The sequence below is a fragment of the Candoia aspera genome, chromosome 14 (assembly GCF_035149785.1).
Source record: "Candoia aspera isolate rCanAsp1 chromosome 14, rCanAsp1.hap2, whole genome shotgun sequence".
NCBI lineage: Eukaryota > Metazoa > Chordata > Lepidosauria > Squamata > Boidae > Candoia > Candoia aspera.
This window is the reverse complement of record NC_086166.1, coordinates 98208-125633: the sequence shown is the minus strand read 5'-3', so window position 1 is coordinate 125633 and position 27426 is coordinate 98208. Positions and strand designations below refer to the sequence as shown.

General features: G+C 54.3%; 2 protein-coding genes across 2 annotated transcripts; one reads left to right on the top strand and one right to left on the bottom strand.

The window, feature by feature from the left end:
- The first annotated feature begins 1790 nt into the window (after positions 1 to 1790).
- On the top strand, positions 1791 to 16056 carry AXIN1 (axin 1). Its single transcript, XM_063314632.1, has 9 exons — positions 1791 to 3279; positions 7213 to 7353; positions 7809 to 7905; positions 8763 to 8900; positions 9202 to 9722; positions 10349 to 10525; positions 11251 to 11490; positions 13902 to 14072; positions 14869 to 16056. The coding sequence occupies exons 1-9, from the start codon at positions 2378 to 2380 to the stop codon at positions 14993 to 14995; spliced, it is 2514 nt and encodes an 837-aa protein (XP_063170702.1). The 5' UTR covers positions 1791 to 2377; the 3' UTR covers positions 14996 to 16056.
- Positions 16057 to 16650: 594 nt separating this feature from the next.
- Positions 16651 to 22702, bottom strand: PDIA2 (protein disulfide isomerase family A member 2). The gene is made up of 11 exons (XM_063314636.1): positions 22510 to 22702; positions 21302 to 21511; positions 20688 to 20821; positions 20266 to 20403; positions 20044 to 20160; positions 19512 to 19637; positions 19103 to 19297; positions 18705 to 18825; positions 17543 to 17724; positions 17315 to 17404; positions 16651 to 16797 (listed from the first exon to the last, which is right to left on the bottom strand). The coding sequence occupies exons 1-11, from the start codon at positions 22670 to 22672 to the stop codon at positions 16720 to 16722; spliced, it is 1554 nt and encodes a 517-aa protein (XP_063170706.1). The 5' UTR covers positions 22673 to 22702; the 3' UTR covers positions 16651 to 16719.
- Positions 22703 to 27426: the final 4724 nt, after the last annotated feature.

Genomic DNA, 27426 nt, shown 5'->3' with positions numbered 1-27426 from the left:
AATAAATAAAAATATGTTGTGGGTACGAAGAAGCCACCAGCTGGTGACCCACCCTGCCCGGTTCCCATTGATTGCCCTGCGCCTGTGCATCCCTCGATCATGTTCCGGAACGGCACGCAGCCATCCCACCCTTTCATCCAGGGCCCAACCATGTCCCTCAACTCTGCTCCCAACCCCCACACAACTGGAGGAAGCCCGGCAGTGGCTGGAGGAGAAGAGGACTGGCAAGCCGGCTGCCAAGCAGAGGTCAGCCACAGGAGGCTTGGCCGGGAGGGAAGGCGCCTCTCAGGTGGTGCTGGAGCTCTGGCCTGCCCCAGGAGCCCCTCGCTCTCTCCTGAGCCCGCTCTGCCCCAGGTCCCACAGAGCCTTCTCTTGAGCAGCATCGTCCCTTCCAGGGAAAGGAGCTGGGCTAGACCGGTGCTGGAACACAAGGAAAGCCCCCTGCTGCTGCTGTTCCCTGTGTCCTGGGCTGCCTCCTGGCCAGGATCTTGCTTGTCAGGAAGATTCCTGCCCCCTGTGGGGTGGCAAGAGGGACTGGTCATTGGGAAAGCCCCTGTAGCGGGGGCAGCTGCTACTTGTCTCCTCTTGGCTGGCAGAAGCAATGCACAGCATACAGAAGCTTCTGATTTTCCTCTCCCCACCACCTCTGTTCCACTCTCCCAAGCTTATGAGGCTGGATAGGCTTGGTTTGTGGCTGGGAAGGCCACTGAGGTGGATCCCTGATCAGAGGAAATAAGAGCTTGTTCCCACGCAATGCAGAGGAAGCTGGAGTGGTGTCTGGATCATTTGCAGATGAAGAGAGGCCTTAAGCAAAACTGGCTGATGTGCCACAGGGTAACTACTGACAGTTTTCCTTTCTCTTTTTTTTGCATTGCCATCTCAAGGCTAAACAGCATAGGCTGGACAGTGGGGGGGTGTCGGTGGAGCAGCTTCATGATTTCCCAACTTCCGGATTGTTCCCCTGCCCCAGTTAAGCAGGCCTAGGACAAAAGACCCTGCTGTATTCCTCATCTGTGCTCCTTTGGGAGGAGGGCCAGAAGGGATTGCAGCCCTAACCCCCAAATGGCACACCCGGAACCCACCTGTCAAGAGCCACCCTGCAGCTCACATGCCTCTCATTGGTCCCAGCTTGTGCGACACCACCAGAGGCCAATATTTGGGGCAAGAGAGGCAAAGCTGGCAGGGCTCTTGCGGGGGGGGGGAGGGGGGGAGGGGGCGGCGGCAGGCAGACACACCTGAGGGGCTGGAAGCTCTTCCCCAGGAGGAGCCTGCTCAGACTGGGGATCCTTCAGTCTTGGCAGGGGAGCAGCTGCACCAATTCACGACTGGCACTGCGGTGGCCACCTGCACCCCACGCCAGCCCCGTTTCGGCAGCCAGGCTGATGGGTCCACTGTTCAGCCAGATGAGCACCCTCCTGCCCACCAAGCAGCAGCGCCTCCCCCCTTCAGCCTCCTTCCTGTCTTGGCCTCACCCGGGGAGGGGGAGTCGCCCCCCCCCCCGTGCAGAAGGGGCCCAACCAGCTCTCGCTCGTCAGCGGGTGCTCAGGGTGTTCCTGGGACCGAAGCCCACCCCCCCGGCCTCTGCCCAGAAGCAACGCTGCGGGGCGGCGCCGGTGGGCTCTCGGTGGCGGGCGACGCGTTGCACCCGGCCCGGTGGGCCGCAGACCTTCCACCGGACGGCGGCCGCTCCTGGCCCGGCCGCGTCCGGGGAGCTCCTGAGGACGGAGCAGGCCCGGCTCCTGACCCCGGCGACCGCGGCCTCCGCCTCCTCCTCCTCCGGGCCGGCGGGGGCGCTGCTGGGCCGCTCGCCGCGGAAGGGCGGACGCGAAGGCGAGGCCAGGCGCGGCCGAGCGCAGGCTGAGCTGGGCTGGGCTGGACAGGCAGCGCTCCGGGCGGCCATGGGGGCCCGGAGCACCGCGCCTTCTCGCGGCGCCCCCGCCCCGCCGGGGCCGCGGCGCCCCCCCGCCGGACTCCGGTGAGGGGCCGAGCAGCGCCGCCCGGTCCTCCGCCTCGCTTCCTGCTCCGTCCGCCGGCGCGCCGGGACCCAGGCGGGGCCTCCGCCTCCGGCGTGACCCCACGTGCGCGGCCTGACCGGCGCCGCCACGCCTGTCGGCGGGGCCCCGCCGGCCGGGCGGACAAAACGAGCGGGCGGCGGGGCGGACGCAGCTCCCTCGGTCTGGCGCGAGCTGCGGGAGGCTGGGACCGGCCCTCCCGGGCAGCTTCTGCGGGGCCGTAGGAGAGGAGGGCCGGCGCCGGGAAGTCGCGGGCGCCCCTTCTCGCCTCTAACGGCCCTTTCCCGCTGTTGCAGCCCGACCTGCCCACTCCTGCTGGCGCGCTGAGCGCCGCCGCCGCCGCCGGGCCGGCGAGGGCCCGCAAGATGAGCGCCCCGGAGAAAGCGTTCCCGCTGGACCTCGGGGAGGGCTTCACCGAGGACGCCCCCAGGCCCCCGGTCCCCGGGGAGGAGGGCGAACTCGTCTCCGCGGACCCGCGGACCGCCGGCCACGGCTTTTCTGCCGGGAAGGGCGAGGCGGGGAAAGCCGAAACGTCCACCGCCACCCCGCGGCGCCCGGACCTCGACCTGGGCTACGAGCCGGAGGGCAGCGCTTCCCCGACACCGCCCTACCTGCGCTGGGCAGAGTCGTTGCATTCCCTGCTGGACGACCAGGACGGCATCCACCTTTTCCGTACCTTTCTCAAGCACGAGAGCTGCGCAGATTTGCTGGACTTCTGGTTTGCCTGCAGCGGCTTCCGGAAGTTGGCGCCCTGCGACTCCAACGAGGAGAAAAGGTTGAAGCTGGCCAAAGCCATCTACAAGAAGTACATTCTTGACGGCAACGGGATCGTGTCCCGGCAGGTCAAGCCGGCCACTAAAAGCTTTATCAAAGACTGCGTTCTGAAGCAACTCATTGACCCAGCCATGTTCGACCAGGCGCAGATGGAAATCCAATCCACGATTGAGGAGAACACGTACCCCTTGTTCCTGAAGTCGGATATTTATTTGGAGTACACAAGGACGGGTGGGGAGAGCCCGAAGGTGCACAGCGATCAGAGCTCGGGGTCCGGGACCGGGAAGGGCCTGCCCGGGTACCTGCCCACTTTGAACGAGGATGAGGAGTGGAAATGTGAGCAGGACCTTGCTGAAGGCGAGGAGGGACAGGCGGTGGCTGCAGCCAATCCAGAGTCTGCTGCCTCCAGCAGCTTAGCCCAGCAGCTCCTTCTGGAGACAACTGCCCGGCGAGCCCCCACGTCTAGGCACTGCAGCGAGGAGAGGGAGTTCAGGTGAGCCCCACAGCTCCACCAGCTGTGCAGGATGCTTTTGATTACCACTTGCTCCTGTCTGGCTGGGTGTGGTTGCCAGGGGGCTGCAGCATCACCGCAGGAGGGGATGGGGAGGGGGATGGCTGGCTTCCACTGGTAGGGTAGGAGGTGGCTGCCAAGTCACCTGTGGGTCTGTTCAGTCTCCGGCTGCGCTTACTGGCTGGCAGAAAGCATTTCTCCTTGGCAGCTGGACAGCGTTCCTGTGGTGGACCCTTCCTGAAGCTCGCTCTGCGTTTGTGGCGCCTTCAGATGTTTTGGATGTCAGGTCAAGCCAACACAGCGAGGGGCAAGGAATTGCACTGTGGGGTTATAATCCGAGGCCTCTGGCTGCAAACAGGTAGCCTCCCTTCTTTTTGAGATAAGGGTGACTGGAGCTTTGAGCTAGGTGGCTCTTGTTCCTGGTTCTGCCTCTCCCTTCTGAAGAGATGCGCTGTAGAGTTTACTCGAGCCAAGGAGTTTATTAAAGCCAACATACATGGTAAATTATGTAAGAAGTCAACACAGATGATAGTTAAAGGATGATAATGATGACTTTAAAAACTTCAAATCTCATCCCTACTTCTATTTCTGAATTGGATTTTAATTTAAAGTTGCTTCTTCGTGTTTTCTCTTGGACATTAACACACTACTTTCTAAAAAAGGGCAAACTCCAGATCCCTTCTGAGTAAAGCCCACACCTCATTTCTCCCAAGAGCCTTGGAGGCTAGAAGTTTCTTTTTTTTTCCTTTGCACAAACTCCCCTTTTCCTTTGCAATAATTACACAATCTAAAGGCCAGGTAAAATTCATCTGACACCAAGGAAGTGTTCGAGGTCACGGTAGATAACAGGATTTGGGTGGCAGTATTTTTTCATCTGGGTTTAAAGGCAGCTGAAGGGCTGAGAAAAGGAGGGGTTCTTCTGGATTTCTGCTTTCTCTTAATTATGTGAGGAAATGCTTAGGGGTGCTGGAGTGCTGTATATACAATGTTGAACCATTCTGGAATGAGGATTTCATAGAACAAAGATAAGAAAATCCTCAGAATCAGCCAGAAAGGTGTTTCTTAAGTCCTGCTCTGGAAAGCCCATTATTCTCATTAAAAGGGCCCATTGGAAATCCAGGCATCTTGTCTTAGCAGCAGAGGGCTGTGGGTACCATTGTCCTTTTTTGGCCAAATGCTGTATGAAGATCTCTGGCCTTAGAGAGGTAGAGAACATATATGCAAGATGTTCACTCAGAAGCTGCTGAATGAGGATTCAGAACTTAGCTTCTGTTAGTCTAGGTTTGCAAGAAACTAGACTTGTTTGGCTCCGCCAAGCTCAGCTCAGCCACTTGTAGGTCTCCCGGACAAATGAATTGTAGGCTGATGTGGGGAGTCTGGCAGGAAATGCCATTCAGACTTTGAATGGCATGTGGAAGCCACACTCTAGAAGTTGATGGAGTAGAGGATGCCTATTGCTCCTTGGTGGAGTTTCTCACACTCCTGCCATGTTGCTAGAGGTTGATGTAGTTGGCCTGCAGTGATTCAGATGGTAGGTAACCAGGGAAAAAGGGTGGCTGCCCACCAGTTTTCACTGTAGCTTCCATTACTTTTTAGTACCCAGCCTTTTCTTCCTTGCTTCTCAGGGTATGCAGCTGTCTCTTACGTTATCTGGCAAGGCCAGCGCGGTCAGAGGAATTAAATGGCAGCAGATCCTCTGTTTCAGCCCATGAGGTGGGCACCACCTCTCACTGGGCAAGCTCCAGACCCTGGCTTGCCAACACCCCTGTAGGATCAAGGGAGGCTGATCACCAGTCACAGGCATCCCCAGATCTCTCTCAGCAGCGAGTGACAGCAGAAGACTTTCAGGGGCAGCGTTTGTGAGAGCTGCTGAGTGCAGGGTTAAGGTTAAGGTTGCATGCACCCACCAAAGAGATGGCAAGGCTGGGAGTGTGGGCAAGGCCAAGGTCAAATGGCTGCAGAGATGCAGGGGGAGGTTCCAGGAAATTTTCTTTGGTGGTCTCTTTTCAGAACCCTAATGTGAAGGAAAATAGCTTCTTTGTCCTCCTCTTCCTCTCCCCCCAATTTCCAAATCTAGCAGGAGTGGGCCCACAGGGTTTACTTGCCTCTGGGTCAGACCTCCTCCCATGGATTCTGACTGACCTTGTACAGGCTGTGGTGGCACATCCTTTGACCTGTTGATGGCAATTGGGAGGGGGATGGACCTTTGAAACTGCTCTTCTCCCAAATGGAAATACATCCTCTTGATGCGTGTGTGTTACACTTTGATTTCATCCTTGCTACTCTTCTGAAGTTTGATTTCTGCATGCATGTATGAGTATTGCTGAGAGAAAAACTTCAAATGTTTTATTCTGCTGCTCTGTTACTGTTTTTCTAGGTGTGAATGTAGCACCTAGAAAAGGTCTCCAGCTTTGTCCTTGTCGGCTTAGGGATAGATGGGCATTGGCTGTCCCCCTGATTGTATTCTCAACTCAAAGCATGTGTAATTTTTGAATGGATTAAAGCATCATTTCCCCATTATGTTATATGCTGTGTTCTACCTCAAAAATCTACAAAAAAGAATCAGGACAGCAGCCCAGGTTTCCATATGATCAGTTTGCAGCCTTCCAATGAGAGGTCAGCTTTCAGCTTCTGCTGGTGCGCCATTTAAGCATGAGGAAGAGGAGGAGGATTTCTGCGTTTATTTATTTTGTGCTATGTCCACCAAGGAGCTGAAGGCTGCATCTTTGACAATTGCAGTCTTTCACCCAGCCTCTGTCCAGCTCCAGACTTCAGTAAAAGAGTTGTTTTGGAGTCCATGCCCTGGGGATCCTTTCAGCATAGAATCTAAATATGCAACATAGAATCTAAATATAAATAAATATTTATTTATATTCTATTTTTATATTTGTAACTTGTTTTTACTTTCTGGGCGGATTTTAATGATTATTGTTACAGTATTAATTTTATTGTAAACGGCCCAGAGTCCCTCTTTTGGGGAAGATGGGCGGTAACAAAATTTGAATAATGCATGCATGCATGCATGCTTATGCAGTTGTGCTGGGTATAAGAGGCATCTGCAGCTTTTCCAAGACAAATGTTTACTAATTAGCAGGTTGAGGGGTTTTTTACTGCAGAAATAGCTTCATACAGATGCCCTGTTTGGAGGCAACATCACATCACCTGTTCCTGCTGCTCTTCAATTGTGTGGCAAATGTTTTGGTAAAAATAGAATACAGAACAGCAGTGGGACAGCAGGAAGTGTGGCTAATTTTGTAAAACTGTCAGTAACTGTTTTCCTTTTTTCTCTTGCATATTACTTAAGAAACTCAGCAGATGAAAAGAATCACAAAAGCATGCAAACATTACTAACCCTAATCCTAACCCTAACCTTTTTGCAATAATGTATTGTGGACAAAACATCACCTGGAATTCGTTTTAACAAAACAGAAACGTTACAATAGAAGACTATATATGTAGCTCAGGGTTGAACTGTGGAGTCCTTGGTGCTCTCTGAGCTTGGCTGTTTGCTTGCAGGTATTTCATGGCCCAACGAGGTAACATCATCAGTGCGAGGAAGTGTGGGGGCAAGCTACTGTATATAAACGGAGCCAACCCCACACTTCCTCACACTGATGATGTTACCTCGTTGGGCCATGAAATACCTGCAAGCAAACAGCCAAGCTCAGAGAGCACCAAGGATTCCACAGAAGTGTTACATTTCAGCAATTCTGTAAAGAAGAATGAGAGGTCTTTGGTGGAGACGTCTTAATGTTTGGAATTTTGATCCACAAAGTGAACGCTTGCCTTTCCAGGCTTTTGGTTCTGTCCTTCCCTGACATACTGGTGGGAATGAATAGATTTTGTCAGGGAGAGTCCTCCTCGCCTCTCCTTCCAGCGTGGGGTTCCTGGCACTACCTGGTCTTGTCTTGGCAGGCATGGGCCTTGGAGAGAGGCAGTGCACCCGTATTATGTCAACACCGGCTATGCCTTGGCACCAGTCACCAGCGCTAATGACAGTGAGCAGCACAGCATGTCCAGTGATGCTGACACCATGTCGCTGACTGATAGCAGCCTGTGAGTACCTGAAAAGGGCCAGGATGGACCCCAGGCGGTGGCAGGGGGGGTGTCTCTGGGTGGATTTTCAGTCCTCCCAACAGCTCTTCACACCCTGAACCCATGCCCAGCAGCAACAAGCTTTAAAAAGGCAGGTGTGTTGTTTATAAAAACGTCTCCCAAACCCTTATCAGCCTGGAAACAGTGTGTTCCAAGAGCTGGTAACATGGTGGAGGAAGGAAGATCGCAGGATATTTGGGGCGGGAGGGGGCAGGACTCCTTGTGAGACTTCCTGCCCTGGGCAAGGGGGGCCAGGTACTGGAATGGCAGCTTTCCCCTGGGCAGAAGGACTCCAGGGCCTGCAGGGCAGTTGGTTCTGGCTTTACACATGTGCTCCTAGGGCAGGAGCCTCTGGCCAAGAGCGGCTCTCCTCTGAGCAGCCTTTTAGTTTATGTATTGCGGCTTCCTCATGGCAGAGACGGGGTTCCCCCTTACCGGCTGCGGAAGCAGCATCGCAGAGAGATGCAAGAAAGCGCCAAAGCAAATGGACGTGTGCCACTACCTCACATTCCGGTAAGGGATGAGAGCACTCTGGGCGGGGGGGGTGGAGGCTATGTTCCATAGGGGTCTTCTTTTCTAGGACATAGGGAAGCTTTGCTTCTTGCAGTGGGCACCCCAGGCTGATTCTGGCCTGAAGGCCTCCTGCCAGACTGATTCAGCAGAAAGCTGCTTCCCACCCTGGGGCCCCTCTTTCTCCTCGAGCCCCTCTCCCCTCCCTGGCCCCAAGGCCTTGGTGGCTCTGCTGTGCTGGATGAGTGCCTCCCGGCCAGGCCTTCTCCCCTCCATCACCCCAAAACTGCCTTGAGCAGCTTCTGGCTCCAGAGGAAGCTTCTGGGCTGTCTGTGGAGTCAACTGGTGTGCCTGGAAGCTTGTGTGTCTACTTGGCCAGGGGGTGTTCTGGGGATCACCTGGCCAGTGAAAAGGCAGGGCCCTTCCGCTCTCTGTCTTTGGAAATTTCTGTTCCCAAGTAAGTGCTTATGGGCTCTGCACAGCTCGGCCATTCCTGCATGTTTCAGCCTCTTTGTTGAAGCTTCCCTAGGTCTGTGCTGCCCTTTCTCCCACTTTGGTCCTCAGTGGGAACACTTGGCAATCTCACCTTAGCCTTCCCTGTCAGCTTCTGGGAGGCTGGTGGCTTTGGGCAAGAGCTGGCAGGACCTTAGAAGCAGATGGGGGGGGGATGATGAGTCAGCCATTTTTGCTATGGACATGCTCCCATGCAGCAGAGTTAATGTGCGTTGGATGCATTGGTCCATAGGAGAAAGACCATTTTTCTGCCTTGGCACAAAGGGATCAAGACCCTTCCCAAAAAAGGAAGACTGGGGAGGAAGAAAGGCCACATTGCTTTGCAAACCAGTTCTTCTTTCCCACAGCGTACTTACCGAATGCCAAAGGACATCCATGTTGAACCCCAGAAATTTGCTGCTGAGCTCATCAACCGCCTTGAGGAGGTATTGAGGGACCGGGAAGCAGAGGCCAAGTTAGAGGAGCGCTTGAAGCGGGTCCGAGCGGTGAGTGACACCTGCGCCTTTGCCACGCCCGCTGTTCTTGTGCGGAGGGGGGCGGTTGCCCATGTGGTCTGGGGGCTCCAGAGAAGCCAGGGGGCCAGGGCTGGAGATCCGGAGCCATTGCGCTGGGCCAGAGGGTTTCAGAAGCCAAGCTGGCTTCCGGCGCAATGGGCTCAGCTGAGTGGCAGAGCCCCACTTGCTGTGGGATTGGCCCTGGGCTGCCATGCTCACTCTGGGCTCTTGCCCCTCCTCTTGCCCCTCCGCCTGTGTGCCTTGCACCTGACCTGTCTGTCTCTCATGATAGGAGGAAGAAGGGGAAGACACAGACCTCCACTTGGGTCCGTCCCTCCTGAGCCACAAGCTGGCCCCCCCACAGCTCTTGCCTCACTTTGCCCCCCGCTATGCTGAGCTGCAACTGCGCGATGCTCACGAAGAGAACCCAGAGAGCATTCTGGATGAGCATGTGCAACGGGTGATGAAAACGCCTGGCTGCCAATCCCCCAAGCCCCGATCTCCTGATAGCGGGCTGGTTGGCAAGCTGCACAGCCTGATGGGGTCCGTCCCACTGGGCCATGGCAAGCATGCCAGCAAGTCAGGGCCAAAGCTGGAGACGGCCAACCTCTATCACCACAAGCACATTTACCACCACGTGGTCCATCACCATGGCGGTCTGAAGGCCAAGGAGACGCCGGAGGAGGCAACCAGCCAGCGCGTGCAGGGCCCTTTCGCCTGGAGTGTTGATCCTCACAGCTACTCTACAAAGTCGCGGGCCTACGGGGAGAGCATGAGCCTGGCCCCAGGCCCTCTGGATGCCTTGGCCTACAGGTGAGTTTGGCAGTTATTTATTAGTCAAATTTATATTTCGTCTTTCTCTAGGAGTTCGAGGCAGCTTACGTGGATATCTGCCTTCATTTTATCCCCATAACAACAACCCTGTGAGGTAGGTGGGCTGAGAGAACTTGCTAGCCAAAGTCCTCCAGGGAGTTTCTGTGGCTGAGGATGGGTGTGAACCTGGGTCTCCCCAGCCCAGCTCCACCCTCCGCAGCCCCACCCCGCCCAGCTCAGCCCCTCGGATTCCACCAGAGACCTCGAGAACAACAGCTGTGAAGGGGGAGAGCCAGGGACCCAGCCTGGAGAGTCAAGCCCCTCTGCTCTTGCAGGGGGACTGAGGCTCGACCAGGGGGTATGGAGCTCCTGTCTCGGCTTGCCACAGCCCTGTGGGGAGTAAGGCTGCAGGAGATGCCTTCGGCTTCTCTTGGCAGAGGTGGTGTGTGTGGCATCACCTGCTGCTGCGGGAACCAGGCCATAGCCAGATCAAGGCCAGGCTTCCCCCAGGAGGCTTCATTTCTTTCCCACATTTTGGGAGGAGCGATGAGAGAAAGACCTCGGTTGGTTGCCCGTAGCATCCCCATTTCTCTTGCTACCATTGCTCTTTCCGCTCTTCTGGCTAGCGGGAAGGCTGGCTTGCTCTCAAAGCGGAATGCCAAGAAGTCGGATCCAGGGAAAAGTGATGGCACCAGCTATGATGTGCCTGGCTCTCCAGAAGACCTAGAAAGGAACCAAAAGATCATGCAGTGGATCATAGAAGGTGAAAAGGAGATCAGCAGGCACCGGAAGACAACCCACAGGTAAGAGGGGTGGGGAGGGGAGAGGCACATGGGACCCCAATGTTGGCAGAGTGGCAGAGATGCCAGCATCATATTGCTGCAAGGCCAGAGGCTAGGTGCTCCCTTAGGAATGAAGAAGATGAAACAGGTGGCATGCTGTGCAGTCTCAGGTTGGCAGGACAGCTCCTCTTGGCAGCCATCCCCTGATGGACCCTCCTGCTGGAGCAGCGCACAGGGCATTGAAGCCACCTGTTCCCTGTGCTTTGGTTAAGGACGGGCTATGTTGCTCTGGCTGCCACCCTGGTTTCTGGCATTTTTTTATTCGGGCCTCCTCTGCCCAGAGTGGGCTCTGGAGGGGTGGATTTGCTGTGTATGTGTGACAGGCCGGGGGGAAGTCTGTGCCTCGGGGTGGGGGGGGCAGGGAGAACCAACTCCAGGGGTCTCAAACTCTTCATCGTTTCAACGTGTGCCCAGGAGAGGCTTGGTCGTGCTGTTGGAGTGTGTCTTTGGAAGCCCCCATGGTTTAGATGGCAGTTCCTTTAGAGACCCCTGCCCCCTCCCCTCCCCTCCCCGCCTGCCCGTCATCTGAGTGGGGAGGACTCTTTGGGGGTCGGTGACGACAGAGGCCTCCCTGCTCAGACAGGCAACCAAAGACCCCGTTTTTCTGCATCGCCTGCTGCTCTCCTCTGTGGCTTGCTGCAGTCTCAGGACACATCTCCAACTGCTGCTGTTTGTTTTCCTCAAAGCTCTTCGGGCACAAAGAAGTTGCCGGCTCACGACCCGCCCCGCCCAATCCCCATCGACCGCCCCGTGCCTGTGCACCCCTGGATCGCGCTCCGGAATGCCGTGCAGCCATCCCACCCCTTCGTCCAGGACCCAGCCATGCCCCCCAACCCCGCCCCCAGCCCCCTGACACAGCTGGAGGAGGCCCGACGGCGGCTGGAGGAGGAGGAGAAGAGGATCGGCAAGCCGGCTGCCAAGCAGAGGTCAGCCTCAGCGGGCTCGGCCTGGGAGGCTGGGAGGGAAGGTGCCTCTTGGGGGGCGGGAGCTCCGGCCTGCCCAGGAGCCCCTTGTGGAGCCCGCTCTGCCCCTGGCCCCGCAGAGCTTCTCTTGAGCAGCATTGTCCCTTCCAGGGAAAGGAGCTGGGCCAGGCCGGTGCCAGAACACAAGGAGCTGCTGCTGCTGCTCTGTGTGTCCTGGGCCACCTCTGCACCACCTCCTGGCCAGGATCTTGCTTGTCAGGAAGATTCCCCCCACCCCAGCAGGCTTGGAAGCCAAAGATGAGGGACCAGTCACTTTCCCTGTGTCCTGGGCCGTGCCATGGCGGGAAAGCCTGTGCAGGGGGGTGCTGCTAGTCTGAAGGTCCTCTCCTCTTGGCTGGCAGAGGAACTTCCCCGTCCAGGCCAGAAAGAGAATTGGTTAGGTCTCCCGTGTTTGGTTTTAGTTTTTCTGACTGGCTGGTCATGTTTGAAGTGGAAAAAAGCACCATGAGAATGGCACATTGGTACCTTCTGTTTTGAGGCTGTTCTTCGGTGAGATCATGTTTAGTGGAAGAGTCTCCTGGAGGTTGTGCTGCCATGGCACATAACATTTCGGCAGCGCAGGGAAGCTTCAGATTTTCCTCCCCCCACCTTCCCCTCTCCCAAGCTTCTGAGGCTGGATGGGCTTGCTCTGTGGTCAGGAAGGCCACTGAGGTGGCTCCGGGGCCCTCAAGCATCGTGTGATACCTGGTAGACGTCAACTAGTGGGGTCTCTGGGGTGGCCGCAGCAGGCATGCATTGGAAGTTTGGGGATGCGGCTCCCTGTGGCCGAGGGGCCGCCCTCCTGGCCTTGCGGAGCTCCACAAGGATACTGTTGGCCTTCCCCTTGGTTTGTGTCCCCTCTTGGCCCTCTCCCCCTGCACAGAGGGCCTTCTAATGGGGTGTGTCTTCCCAGTGTCATCCCTAGCTGTGCAGAATTCTCCCGTGGGATTGGCAGACAAGGATTTCAAATGTTCCTGAGGGAGAAAGAAGGGCAGAAGGCAGGGTGGGTCGTGCCTTGGGGCCCTTCTGGGGCTGCCAAGAGGCCTGTGTACTGCAGGGAGATTTGTCTAATGTCTGAGGTTGTTCTTCTGGTATGTTCACGAGGTTGTCCAGTGTGGCCGCTCTTCCATCAGGCCCGCTTGAATGCCAGTGCCAAATGTGGTCCCCACTGTTTCCAACCTGGGTCTCTCTGAGTCTATGTCACAGTTCTTGGTGTCCTTCTCCCCTCCTCTCCAGAAGCCACCCCGATCCTCCCCAGGCTGGTCTGGCAGTTGGAGAGGCCTGTGGGGCCAAACTGCATTTCACAGCCCCTCCCAGCCCTTCAGCAGCCAGTTTCCGGCGGGGAGCCAGTCAGCTCCCACAGATTGGGGGCATAGTAGCCCACAGAGGAGCTGGTCTTATTTGGGGGGCCTGAGCTGTTTGGTCAGTGACTGTCATCAGGTTTAAAGTTCCATTTGGGATGCCTTTGAGGGCGATTTTGTGTTTCAGTTGGGACTTGAGGAAGGCATCTGTGTGGTGGCACTGCTGAGGAGATTCTGTTTGCTCCTGCGCCCACAGCGGCTCAGCTGCTGCTCTGCGGCCAAAAGGAGAGGCTGCGGGTTTGGGGCAGAGACTCTGTGGGCCTGAGTTGCAACCAGCCTTTAATCCTAGGCTGCTGCTCAGGGTTGAGTCCCCAGGGAGTTTGAGGAGCAGCTACTGTTAGCTTGCCCCACTTGCTTCAGAGGATCTCTGAGTGCAGACCCCGGTGAGTTTGTTGAGGGTGCCAGGAGAAGAGAAAGGGTGCTGGTACTGCTGCTACTGCTGTGCCTCCCCTCTTCTGGTCTCTGTGGGGGGAGCTGAGAGAGACAAAGCGGGTGCACTGGAGCTGTTCGCCACACGTCATGCCGCTTGAAAAGTCACTTCTGGCGGCAGAAGGTAACTGGGCTGGAGAAGGTGCCATCTCCTCCTGCTTTTCCTCCCCAGAACTCCTCTGGGAGCGCTCCTGGCAAACATGGCCTGCCCCCGGTCTGAGGTTATGGTCAGAGCAAAAGGGCCCTCCTAAAGGAGGAAACGGGGTCTGCACAAAAGGGGCATCTCCACACGCCGTCAGTCTTGCCACTGACCGGGGAGGTCCTTTGGCTTGGCTCCTGACCAGAAGCTCCGGTAAATGGCTGGGGCATCATAATTGGTTCCTGTGCACTCCCCAGTCCTGTGCCCCTTTGTTGTGGCTGCCCTCCCACCGCCCTCCCTGGCACGGCCCCTCTTGCTCTGGTGGCTGGCTGGAGGAGAGTCTCCTCCGGGAGAGGCGCCAGGGCCTCCCTCGCCTGAGACAGCCGGCCCGGGTGCACAGCAAGAGGTCTCCAGGCAACAGACTGGCTCTGTGTTTGGCCTCCTAGAACAAAAGCACTGAAGAGGCTGGGTGGCGGCGGCTTCTCCCAGCCCTGTGAGAATATCGTCGTGGCGTACTACTTCTGCGGGGAGCCGATCCCCTACCGCACCCTCGTCAAAGGCCGGGTGGTCACGTTGGGCCAGTTCAAGGAATTGCTGACCAAGAAGGGAAACTACAGGTGAGAAGGGGCAAGGAGCTGACGTTGGTGGGGGGAGGCCGCATATGGCCCCCTCCCGGGCTTTCCTCGGGTCCCCCTTCTGGCCCAGCGCAAAGCAATGGCTCTCAAGGATGTGCTGCTCCGGCACCAAGGGCCAGAGAATCACATTTGAGAGGCAGGATTTGCGGGCTGGGGATCTGAGGCAGAAAACGGGGGTTACTTGGTAATGGCTCAGAATACAGCATTTTCCCTCTCAAAAAACTGGGGTGACAGATTAAGAAGGCCGAAGTTGTAACACAAATTGCCTAAGCAATTTAGTTGGTTACCAGAAATTGAGGACTTGTATCCTAGCTTTCTCAAGCACGAAGATGAAATCAGTGATTTTTAAAAGGAAATTTAAGGTAAATTTTTAAAGAGAGCCAAACCATTTTAGGTGTAATGTCATTTTAGGCATTTTAGATGTGTTATTTTGTGCAAAAAAGGTAAGGCTGTGACTCTTAGTTCAGCTTTGGTCGATTCTATTTCCTAATTGTGTTTGCTGCTGCTTGGCCACTGGAAAATTTCCATTGCTGGGAGACTGGCCTGGAGGACATGTCCTGCCTGTTGGAACATTGAGCTAGAAGGTAGAAGAAGGGGAAAATAGGGTTCTGAGGTGCTAGAAATCTGGGTTGGGGCCATTGTTGTAGCTTTGGTGCTTTTAAGAAAGTCTCCTAGAAATGCCTCCAGCTGGCTTGCCTTGTGGGGTGTCTGCTGAATGGACTGTTGCTTTGGGGAAAAGCTGCCGCCTCTGAATTGCCCTTCTGTCCCCGTTTTGAAGGTATTACTTCAAGAAAGTCAGTGATGAGTTTGACTGTGGAGTGGTGTTTGAAGAAGTTCAGGAGGAGGATGCTGTCCTGCCCATCTTTGAAGAGAAGATAATTGGGAAGGTGGAGAAGATCGATTAACCGGGGGTGGGGGGGCTGCTGGGAGCAGGCCTGTGCCTGGCAGCCACATACTCGTCCTCGCTGCTTGCCTTCTGTGTGGGAAGCTGCAATCCTCCTGAGACCACGTAGGATCTCCAGCTTGCTGCATTGGGAACGTTACACAGCTGTTGACAGAAGCTGCACCAAAGGATGTCTTTGAGATGATCCTGGGCTTGCAATATTATGGCTGTACCACCCCCACCCTGGGACAACGGAGCAAGCCGGAGGCTGGGGACTCCTGGGGGAGGGGAGGCAAGCTGAACAAAACTCTGGTTTGCATTTTGAATCACCTTGGAATGAGGCATACTTGATAGAATTGCACCTTGTCCTGCCCACAGCCTTGCTTGGTGTGTTCCCCACATCAGTGGTCCTGTTCAGTGCTATGGAGGAATAGAGAAAAGACTCCGAGATGCTATCTTGGTTCAGGACCATCCCATGCCTTGCTACCTCTCTCATTTTCTTGTTACTCAATGGTTGTGGGGAGAGAGAGGGCTTATGGCACAAGAAAGAGGCTGATGGATCAGCCTCCCACCAGTCTTTTCTCCTTGCTGAAAGTTGTAGAAGTGTGTGTTTCTCCCTCCTGTCAGTCTTCCTGCTCCACTGCAGCTCTCTCCTTTTAACTTCCCCCTGACACACACAAACATACACCCTGGGCTCCACGTATCCATGGCAGAGGAGGTGGAACAGCCCTCAAGACTGCCCCCACCAGCATCCACCTCTTGTGAATGTCACTGAGTGCCTTCCAACCCCATGCTCGGTCCCCTCCCCTGGTTAGGGTTCTTGCCTCCCTGGGCTCCAATTGTGTTCCACATCTGACGGACGTTTTAATGTGTAGTACCCGGCTGGAGCCGGATCTTCATTTTCCCTTTTTGTGAAGGGTTCAATTGTAGATATGTACATTTTCTAAACCAAGTATCAGCCATCAGTGGCTGAGCAAATGGCTGGCAATTCTAGAACTTTTTTTTTCACTTGCTGACTTGTACAATTGATCTTTTCAAAGGTACTTGGATAATAATGGAATAAAGCCCCACGCTCCAATGGTTGCTGGGAGTATGTGTGTGTGCAGGCTTTGCTCCTCAGATCCTGCACAAGCCAAGGGCTCGGTGCCTCCTCTCAGCACCTTCTGGGGCACTGATGAAGGGGAAGAGAGGGCAAGATGGATTGGCCAGTTTCCAAGAGAGCATTGACTTCTCAGAGCCCTGGGAGGTTTGATCTTCCTGGAAGGTGCAGCCCAGGAGACATCTGAGCTGACTTTTGCTCGGGACGGGTGTCAGGCCTTGGCTCAGCTGCTCTCTTGCCCGGGGCCACCAGAAAGGTGGAGGGTGCATGGCATTTGGACCGTTGTGGCAGCCATCTTCGTGGTTCATCAGGCACTGTGGTGAGCCTGCTGGCAATGAGTGGCACCGACTGACAGTCTTTCTTTCTGCTCAGGCCACCCTGGCTGCTGCCAGGGGCGCTTTTGCACAGCTTGCTTTGGGACAGGGCAAGGAGACTGAATGGGCTGGGGTGGGTAGGTTTATGCGGAAGGAGACAGCCCTGGAAAGTGCTGGGGGGGCGCGCAGGGCAGAAACACGTGTAAGCAAATAGGACCGTTTGCACAACTTAGTATGCGTGGTGAGTTTCACAGAATCTTCTGTCATTTATATTGCTTATGACATCGTGGAGACATCGTGTGGAAAGTGGGGTTCAGGAGGTGCCAGCAGGATCTACAGTTCATCCCTGGACTCTGTGGTCTCCGGTGCACTCGTCCCATCCTGCTTTGGCTTTTGGGGGGTCTCAGCAGCCTAGAAAGCCAGATGCAGCCTTTACTCGAGGACCCAGATCCACAGAAGGGGCTGTTCCCCGATAGGGACCACTGTCCACAGCTGTTTGGCCTCAGCAGCCTCCCAAGAGTGACTCTTAGGAGGCTGAAGGTGAAGCACGTGAGGGAAGAAGCCAGGCTCAGAGAGAAGCCCCCCTCTCTGTGAGGGCAAAGCCCAGGGCTGTTTCCAGCCTGCCCCCCCATCTCTCGGTGTGATTGTCCAGAAGCCAAGTGCATGAGTGCTCATTGTGACCCACCACAGCACCTGCAGCAGCTGGGAACCCAGGACTAGAAATCAAAGTTCTGGCCAGAGCAGGAAAATTATGGTGTAGACAGTTTCTTAATCCCAGGCCCCTTTTGGGAGTGGGAGTATCTCCCCAAAGTCCAGAAGAGAATCTGGAAGGTAGATCTCTTTGAGCAGAGCCTTCCCCTTGAATTGGGCTGGGCAGGCAAGCCGAGGGGCATCCAGGAGCCATTTTCAGTAGGGGACTGGCACTTACTCCGCTCTCCTCGTCAGAGAGGAGCTTCCCTCCTTCCTCCAGGAACCTTGAGAAGCTTTCGAGGTCTCTGGCACTCGTGTACTCGATCCCCTGGGGGGACACCTTCAATCAATGTGGCCCCCGTCCCCCCTCCCCCTGCCCAGCAGCAAGACCCTCCTCCCACAGCCCCATCTTATGAACAGGCATGTTCCACAGCTGCAGCCTCTGCTTGCCCAGATGCGGCCGTACCTGCCGGCCCACCCCTGCAGGAAAGAAGTATAGCGTTGGGTAGCCATGGATGGTCAGATCCGCCACTTCGTTGGCCGTGGCGTCCATTTCTGCAATTACAATATCCTCGTGATCTTTGTATTTCTCCCCTAACTCTTCCCAGGCCAGTGCTATTGCCTTCGAATGGGGGCACCAAGGGGCATCTGTGGAGGCAGAATAGAATAGACTCTTTTGAGGTGGGGGTCTTTTTTTCCGATTAAAAATACTCAACGATGCCATGTGGTATCAGCTGCACACACTTGGACTCGACTGTCTATGGCTGGGTTTGCACCACGCATTTGCCTAGGTCTAATGTGTAGTTGGGGATTCAGCATGGAGTGGAACTTGGTGGTTGTCTTGGCAGGTTGGGCGCTTTGCTGGAGGTGACATTAAGCATCACATTTATCTGGGCAAAGCCTGTTCTGTGAATGCAGCAATTGGGTTTGGTATAACCTAGGTTTCTGGTCAGGTGTGTTGTATTTCCAGGGACCAAAGATGGGGGAGGGGGGCAGCGATGTGCCTTTCTAGGGAACTATGTCCGGCTTTAAAGATTAAAGTGCCTGGAACATTTTCATATTTCAGGTGGTGTTTGGCTGGTGTCACTGATTAATGCTCATTAGTTGGATTGTGTGTGTGTGTGTGTAATATATTTATATTTATATTGGGTGGGCAGAGCTTGGGGCAGCTTGTGTGTGCATAAAACCCCCTCCCCCATCTCAATAGAACAGAGTTACTTGCTGCAGTGAGAGGAAAAACACTTTGGGCTGTGGGAAAGCATGCAACCTCGCCCCACACACAAGGCAGGCCTTGAAGTAAGAAAATCTGCCCACCCTCAACCTAAAGTCGTGCTGGAACCTTTATAAAATCTACCAATACTGTTTGGACAGCAAGGTTTCAAACACTGAAACCAATTAAACCAATGGAGCAGGACTGGGTGGTTGTCCCCTGCTTGCTACGATGGCCAGAACGTCTGATTGTGCCAATGAGATGCCGTGGACTAACACTTGAGCATTTGGGCCTTTCTTGTGAACATTTGAAGACATCTGGCTAGCCAGTTTGCCCAGGTACCCTCCACTAACTGAAGCTACCCTCTAGGATCTCTCCTGGCATTAGCTCTGTCTGTGCTGAAGGTCTTCATGCTTACAGAATTTCACAAACACATTTTTGGTTTCATCAAATGCCACTTGCTCAAAGTTCTTGCCCACCACGACTTTCACCTGCTTCTTATCCCAGTCACTGGGGATCTCCTCGCTCATTAGGTGGGGCTGGAAAAGAAAGCAAAACCAGAGAGGTGGGGCTGCTAGGAAAGGTAGTGCCTAATTTGTGAGGAGTCTCATCCCAGTTTGTCATAGGCTGTGTGGCCTGGGAGGAGGCTGGGAATGCATCTGCAGCTTTCTCCCAGAGGGAGTGCCCAGTAAGGCCTTTTCCTGTTAACACCTGGGAGATGGAATAAGGAAGATGGCTAAGGGGCTCCATTGTTCCCTGGTCTACATGCAGACCACCAGGGTGACCCCCTAGATTTGCCAGATGTTGGCTGCCCACCTGAATTTTCCCCTCCAGAACTTCCTGGCAAAAGGTGTGGAGGCCGTGCACGGTGAGCCCTTCTGTGGCTAGATGGTATTTTTTGTTGGTCTCAATATTGATGAAGCGGAGGGTGGGAGCATCGTGGCCCTTAAGGCCGAAGTACTGCAACACGCTGGCCCCTTCCCCGTTGACATTGACCAGCACAAAAAGCACCTGTGGTCCCAGACAGAAGTCCCCCAACTACTGATAACATGTGCATATTTGCCCTGACAGCAATCTGATCACAGCCAGCTGTTTTTCCCCTTCCCCTGGCTAGCTTAGCAAGCAGAGGTCTGCTGCCTGCCAAAAAGGGAGGAGAGGGAAGGGTCCCCCCAAGGAGCAGGCCCATGTTTTCCAATGCAGGGAGCATCCCTACCGCTGAACTCACCTGACCTCGGAATGTGGTGGCTCCCTCCTGAAAGGGGCCCAGGAGCCCCAGCTGGGAATCCACTGACTTGTTGATGAAGAGCAGCAAATGGTTTGGGATCCTTGCCCCAAATATCTTGGGGGAGTTCTAGGAGAAAACCATAGTCACTTAACTCCCCTGGGGAGAGAGACCTAAAGCCACCGGGCATAAAAAACCCATGTGGTGCAGCTGGGGCAGGCAGGTTGGGCCATCCTGAAGTTCTGAAGCATCTCTCCTCCCTGGCCACTGCGAGCTAACTTGGCCTAACAGCACATACAGGAGGGTGCTCCTGCAAATGGCAGCAGATCCAGAGGTCTGAAGGAGGGGACTCGGGGTACATTTTGGCCTGGAGAAGCCAAGGCCCCTCCCCACAGCACCAGTGAATGAACTGCCCATGGCAGTCCCTTTGAGGGATCCCACAAGGGGACCGATAACGTGCAAGAGGAAGAGAAGGGGCTGTGCCTGCTGGCAAGGAGGCCATAAGTGGTCCTTGGTGGTATCACAGCTGCCTGACCTTATTTGTGAACTCCATCACCAGGTCTAGGCTCTGCATAGAAATGAATTGAGCCAGCTCATCTGCATCCAGGCCTAGCTCTGAATCAGCCAAGAAATCTACCCGCTGGCCATCATCCTGCAAGTAGATAAGTCAGGGAACAGTCTCTGCAGAAATGCTCAGAGATCAGACACATCATCCCTCCAAAGCATCTGAAAGATGCTTGCGTAGCACCACCCTTACCTTCCGAAAGAGAGAGATGGTGTCCTTAGTAATATTGTACTTCTGGAAGAGCTTCAAGTTGTCTGTGAGGGCAAAGGCCACCTCAGGAATGTCACTGGCCACATCGCTGAAGAGGCGCACATCTGGGTCCTGCAAATCCTAGAGACAGCGGGACAGCCAGAGGCAGCTCTAGACACAACCAGCATGGGAGGGAGGGCGGCAGTTTGAGGCTGGGGGAGAGAGCAGTTCCCTTTCTGGAGAGAATCCATCACTGGACAACAACAGTGTAATTCCTGACCACATGCCCCATGGAAGAAGCCCAAACCTCTGGTCATTTTTAGCCCCCCCCCAGTTCTGGGAAGTAAATAGAGGTGTAATTTGGAAGAGAAGCACGTGCCCTACCTGTGGCAGCTTCGAAACAGAAAGCATAAGATGTTGCTTACCTGGAAGAATCCAACTACTGCAACATTGTGGAGATCCAGGAAAGCAGCCACTGCATCAGCTTCTTCAAGCAGCACCAGACTGGGCCCAGCTTTCCGTTTTAGCCACTCAACTATTCCCACAGCATCTCGCTGACCTAGCATGGGGACCGAGAGAACAATTGTGGTGATGGCTGTCAGCACCCTTCCTCACCGGCAGCTCTTTGAGCAGAAGGACTATAGTGCTTATCAGGGAAAGTGGGAAAATACGAGCGGTGGCTGACAGACTACCATCATGGTTATGGAATAGGTGTCCTGCTCCTCCATTCAAAAAATAGTACTTATTTGGTAACAGGAAAAGGGAAATAAGAGGCCAGGTTCCTTGTAAACCATGTAGCCTGAAGAGAGTCAGAGAGTCTGAAGCTCCTGCATTAACATTACTAGACCTTGCAGGAATTGGCCACACCACTAGAAACTGGGGATAGTGTGGCAGACATTAGCAGATGGTTACCCGCAAGGTCTGGGAGTGGCAGGTTGTCATCAGATTCAAAGGAGCATACTGGTAACAGTTTCTCCTACATTATCCACCTGCAGTGAGTTGCTAGGGCTGGTGGTGTTTCATCCACTTCTATGCTAACCTGGGAAGTCCATGGGGTGGGTGCGGTTCCCATCTCGAAAGAGTTTGAGGACAGGGTACCCAGCGATTCCAAACTCTGCAGTCAGTGCCTGCTCCTCTGTGCAATCCACCTTGGCCAGCCTCACCAGGGAAGAAGTCTCGTTCTTTAGCACTGCTGCTGCTTTGGCATACTCAGGGGCCAGGGCCTGGCAGTGCCCAGACCAGGGGGCATCTGAGGGAAAGAGGAAAGAGGCAATGAAGAAGGGCAGCAGTTGAAAAGGATGCAACAGATAGTGATGTCCCTTTCCTCTCTCTGTGCTGGAACCTGGGGGAAGGGAGGGGGCGCCTACTGAGGTTGATTGACAGGAGACCGAGCAAAGGGAAGCACTTCTTCATTCAGGGCACAACGAGAAAAGGGGTATAGCTCCAAGGTCACACCAGTCCAACCACTAAAATCTCTAGTCTGAGGCACTGCGGGACAAGGAAGGATCCAACTGCTTAAAATTATAACAAAGGAGGTTAGCTTTAGCATGGACTTTTTTGATTCTGCCACAATCTCTTGCTACAGACAGATTCAACAGACTTTTAGATGGAACCTTTGGGTGCCTTAACCAGAACTCCATAGCCAGTGAGAGTCTACCTCCACCAGCTAAAGTTGCAGCACAAAAGGAAAGAGCAGCTGCTTGGAGCTGGCTGAGAATGGACTGCAAGGCTGGTAGAGTTAGGGCCACATCCGCAGACCTCTGTTAGTGTGCGCTGTGAGTGTTCTCCCAATCTAGGCTATCTGCAGGGGACTGGCTTGGGGTAATTGCAGACCATTGGTTCTTTTGGGGACAAATATGATTTTGTGTAAGGGTCCAATCCATGGTTTGCAGGATAGCTTGTCCCAACAGGAACAGCCATGTATATTGACTCAAGACCTTGACTGTCCCCAAAGCAGCTGGGAGCAGGAAGAGGCAAGAGTTGCCTCCTGAGGCTATGAATGGCACCATGGTGGCACTGCCTTGCTGGCAAGGCTGCCTCTGCTACCAAGGATGGCTGGCAGTCGCCTGCTCTGGAGCAGTCCTTGGCCCACCCAGAAGGGCTCCCTCCACCTCCATGGAGGATTGGAAGTTCTCCCTCCCCAGAAGATCACGCTCCCCTGCAGTACACCCCAAATCAGCACCATGGAGATTTCCAGGCCCCAACAGCCTCTTGCCCCAGCTCCCCCTTCTTTCTACCTGCACTCACAGAATTCCACCAAGAGCAGCTTGTATGTCTGCAGAGCCTGGGCAAAATTGTGCTGGTTCAGGACCAAAACGTCGTCTTCCTCCTCCACCCAGCTGTTGTCCTCTTGAGTCCTCCCAGGCTGTGCTAAAATCATGGCCAGCCAAAAGAGCAGCAGGCAGCCCATGACAGTATGAAGAAATCAGTGGAACTCAGTGTACCAACATGAACCCAGAGACACCAGGCAGAGCAGGGCTGGCCCTGATAAGGCCCCAAGCCCCTGTGCTTGAACACGTGGCTCTTGGTGAGTGGCTGCTCCAAGCACAACCATCAGCCAAGAGCCTCCACGTGCCAACCTGCTTGCTCTGCCCTTGCTGTAAAGGGGGGAAGTCCTGAAGGAGCCCTTGTTCTCTTTGCCAAGAAGAATGCCTTCAGGTGTTGGAGCTCCTGAGCATGTGGTGAGTTCTTCTGGCTCTTCTGGGCTTTCAGGAAGAAGGAGTCAGAAGGAAGGCTGCTCAGAGGCAGCCCCCTTCTGCTAGTGAAGACCTCTGAGCTAAAGAGACCTTCAACCTCAGGCCATCTGCAGTTCCAGATAATTGTTCTTTGGGGCCAGAGTAGGGGACTAAGGAGAATCCAAAGTTGGTTTTGGCTTCCCAAGGAAATGCTATAGTGAGGCATCTACTAGCCTGGGAGAGTAGGAGACCCACAAAGAGTCTAGGAGCTGAAGGGAGTAATGTGGATTTGGAACTGCGGCTGCCAAAACAAAAAAGCAAAAACCCTGAAGCCCAAGCGAAGGCTTTTGTTTGTACACGTTATCCGCTTCAGACCTTAAAGTGAGAGCAAGGGCAAGCATGTGCTTGCTCACTCCTGCCCCCTTCGCAGAGATGCCTGAAAGCAAGAGGGTCAGGTGAGTGTCAAGAGAAAGCTCCCTGGCTTCCCAGCAGACCTTCAGGGGCTGAACATGGTGCCTGGAAGGTCTTCCTCAAGATGTTCTCTGCAACCTCCTTATGGATGATGCATAAACTGCTTCCTCAGGGTGATGCACAATGGCCAAACTGGAGGAGGCAGTGGTGGTATTTTTCAGTACTGGAATATTCTGGCAAGATCTCAGCTTCCTCTTGTAATGCCCAGTCTTGGCAGAACCCAGCACCATTCCACGGAATGTCCATCAGCTCAGACAACTGTTGAATTCCTTAACAGTTTTCAGTGTTGCTTGGAAGCAGCATGGGATTGTATGGTGAGGCAGCCTTGGGCCTGGGATAGGGGGCATAGCGAATAGGTGGAAATGGACTGCCTCAGGGTCCAAGTCAGCTACTCCACAATTAATAATTCAGAAATAACCAGCTGCCTTCTAAGTGGGGAGGTAGTGCCCAGCCTCCTGTGGCAGGCTCACACTCTGCATGTTGTGAATTCTTCCCTGCAGAAAGCAAAGAGTCAGGCCTTAACGGAGCCTCTCCTGAAAGACAGGTAAAGTGAGTGGCAGAAGGGTCTCCTGGATGGCATCAGGCCTCCCTTCTTCTTGGCCTTGGAAGGCACTGCAGAGGGGCATCATTCAGACTCCAGGACCCATCAGCAATTGACTTGCTCAGGTCTCCCTCTGCTTAAACTGAACTCCTGTCAAGCAACTTCACTTAGATCAAGGCCAGCTGGGGGAATGGGGGTGGAAAATACAGTGGGAGGCTTCTGTCCACTTTGAGCTCTCCTGCAGGAGGAGGAAGGAGATGAGACAGCCAGCCTTTTGTGTGCAGCTGCCAGGCAGGGTCGCTATGACGTGGCCCAGCAGCTCCTCTCCCCAGGAACAGAGGCTATCAACAGACAGGTAGAGCAGTGGCAAGACCCATGAGAGGGAGGGCAGGGCAGGAGGAAGGGCAGGGCCTGCTTCCTGCGTCCCCCCACAGTCCAACTGGCTGGCCGACGGTGATGGCAGGGCTGCTCCACCCGATGGCTCCTTTTCCTTTGGCTTGTCTGTTTCTCCTCCAGGATGCCACTGGCAGGACACCACTTTTCTGGGCCACAGAATACAGGCACGAGGGCCTGGTGGAGCTGTTGCTGTCCCACGGTGCAGACCCAGACGTCCGTGACCATGTGTGTTTGCTGGAAAAATCATGCAGGACAGAGAAAGGGGAGGGGAGGGGAGGGGCACCTGAGCTCTACTTTGTTATGCGACAGCTGCCTCATACAGACCAAGAGGGCTGCATCGTGAAGTGGCTAGGAAGATACTCTAGCAGGCAAGATCCAGGCAGGTGGCCCCAAAGGGCACCCAACATAAGTCATACCTGGCTTGGTTCCAACTGCGCCTCCAGGCTCAGTCTCAAACACCTGGGGATAGTGTACCCTTGTGCCCCAACAGCCATGCAAAGCTAAAGGGGAGACTTTTAAGGGCAGAGTGTAATGGTTGCCTATCCCAAACACTCAGACTCACAAGAGGTTACTTAAATGAAATCTGATTTATTAGGGAAATTATGACAGTTACAGAGAAAGCTGAGAATGACTAAAAGCGCGCCAAATACAAACTAAAAACCCTCGGCTCCAAACGTAATCCCTCCCCCCTACCAGTCATAGCAACCACCCCCCTCCCAGGTGCTGGTAACCGTTTTCCACACATCCTGGGAAAGCAACCTTGAATACATGAGATAACCCAAATACATTCCAACCCCGCAGCCAACAGATAAGAACTCCCCGAAGAGGAATCTTCCTCCCTTCTGAGATCAAACACGTATCAGGCTAATGACATGCGAAACGTTACGATGTACCAAGCACATTGAAATGGTGAACATGACACAGAGGGTCTCACTTCATGCTTCTGGGCCCTGTCCTATGAAAGGAACAACGTTTCTGCAGCCCTCCAGTACTGCCCCAGTTTACAGCATTTCTGCCTACCTGTCTGGAAGCTCTTCCCATCATCTGAAGAGCCTGAAGGCCTCATCTAATCCAGCTTTCTGTTCCATTAAGTGCCTTTGAGAAGTGAAGCAGTGTAGGCAGAGGGCATCTGCGTCTCCCACTGTTCTTCCCAAGGGATGGGGATTTCAGGGATACTGACTGAAAAAAAAGTCCTCCAGAGCCACCATCCTTTCTAAAACCAACTCAGCTAAGGGTCATCACCATATTGTTCATGCCCTTCTGATACCATGCAGGAAGGGAATCTTTGCCTGCACAGGGCAGCCTACACTGGCGCAGTCACCATTGCCAGGATGCTGCTGGAAGCTGGCTCAGACCTGAATGCAACAAACCATCTGGGCAACTCACCTCTGCACCTGGCAGCCCAAGAGACGTGCTATGAGTGCCTCAGGTGAGGTAAGGGGAGGCAGGAGGGTCTTCACATGACTAGGCCACTACATAGGGCAGAGGTCAGGAGCAAAGCTAAAGCCCTCCTCCAGGCTTTGGGTTGATTGCTCAGTCCCCTGGGTCCACCTGGCGGTTGTCTACCCTCATCCCTCTTTGTGAGAAGCCCATGTTGGTGGTTGGGATGTTCCCTTCCTAGCGGTGCCCCAAGATTTCCAAGGATGAATGGGAGGGGTTGCCTTGCGGAATTGGAGAGATCTTGGAATAAGATGCTTTTGATTGTGTGGAGTTCTTTGGAGTTCTCATCAGGGACCACAAAGTCCAGGACACTGGCATCCTCCTGATCTTGCAGCCTTCTCCTGGCCTGCGGTGCAGTCTCTCTGAAGAACAAAGCAGGACAGCTGCCCCAACAATGCACCCAACCCGGCTCCCCCTCCTGCAGGGCCCTGCAGGTTTTCTCTGCCCAGTGGCCAAGTCAGGCAGAGCAGCTTCTCAGCAGGTGAGTCTCCCCGGCAGAAGGGCCCTCCTTGGGTGGCAGATGGTGCTCAGCCCCACCTGCCCGCTTCCTGGCCTTCTCTTCCCAGGGACATCTCCCGGGGCTTCGAGCGGGTCCCCATTCCCTGCCTCAATGCGGTGGACAAGGAGTCCTATCCCAGGGACTTCCTCTACATCACAGGGAATGTTGCATCCAGCTCAGTGCCTCTCCCCACAAAAGTCTGGGCTCAAGGTCAGGTAGGAGACGTGCCTCCCTTGCTGCCTTTGGGGTGGGAAGAGCAGACACGCCACCTCAACATCTGGATCACGTTATCTGGGGCATGTTGGCAGGATGGTGGGAACCAAGCTTTGGCTGTTGTGACAGCATCCTTTGAGTCAAGGTACTTGTATATACTCTTCCTCAGTGGCCTTTCCATCCTCAAGATCAGTCTCCTGGCATTTTCAGATTTCTCGTGGGGTCACATTTGCTTTTCTATCATCCTCTCTTTTCCCCCGTGCTGGAATTTTTCAACCGTAATTTTGAAATCCTTCTTTGGAGGAATTTATGTCACCCATGAAATCTCTCAGGCTTCCTGTCCTGGGCTTGACTGTAGATTAGATTTTCTGACCTCTTCACTCAACTCTCCAGGCGCTTTGACTCAGGTAGATGAGACCCCTTACAGTACTACAAACAGGAAGGCAGCCACCCCAGCAGCTGATAGCCCAGAGTCCCTTTGGTGCGAGGAGATGGGCAGTGACAAATTTGATAAATAAACAAATAAAGAAAAATAGCCCACTGCTGGTGCAAGGTGCCCATGCCTTTTAAAGCATCTTCACCCTCCCCATTAATGGGGAGCTGGCATGGGACTGAGGGCACTTAATGTTCAGCAGTTCTTGCATGCTGAAATGGCCACCTCAGCACACTTGGCTTCCCTTTACATTCACTTTCTCTTGTGGTGGAATGCTCTTTTTCCACTACTCTAAGTGTATTAAAATCTAATTTTCTGAAATCCAATATTTGTGTTCAGCACACCCAGTTTAGTTTCCCTTAAAATCAAGAGCTCCAGCACTATTGCTTTCTTCCAGGGTTTCTCCTACTGCCACTTCTTTGATTAATTTTTTCCTATTGGTTAGAATCAAATCAAGGAGAGCAGATCCCTCTGTGCCTTCTTCCACCTCCTGAAG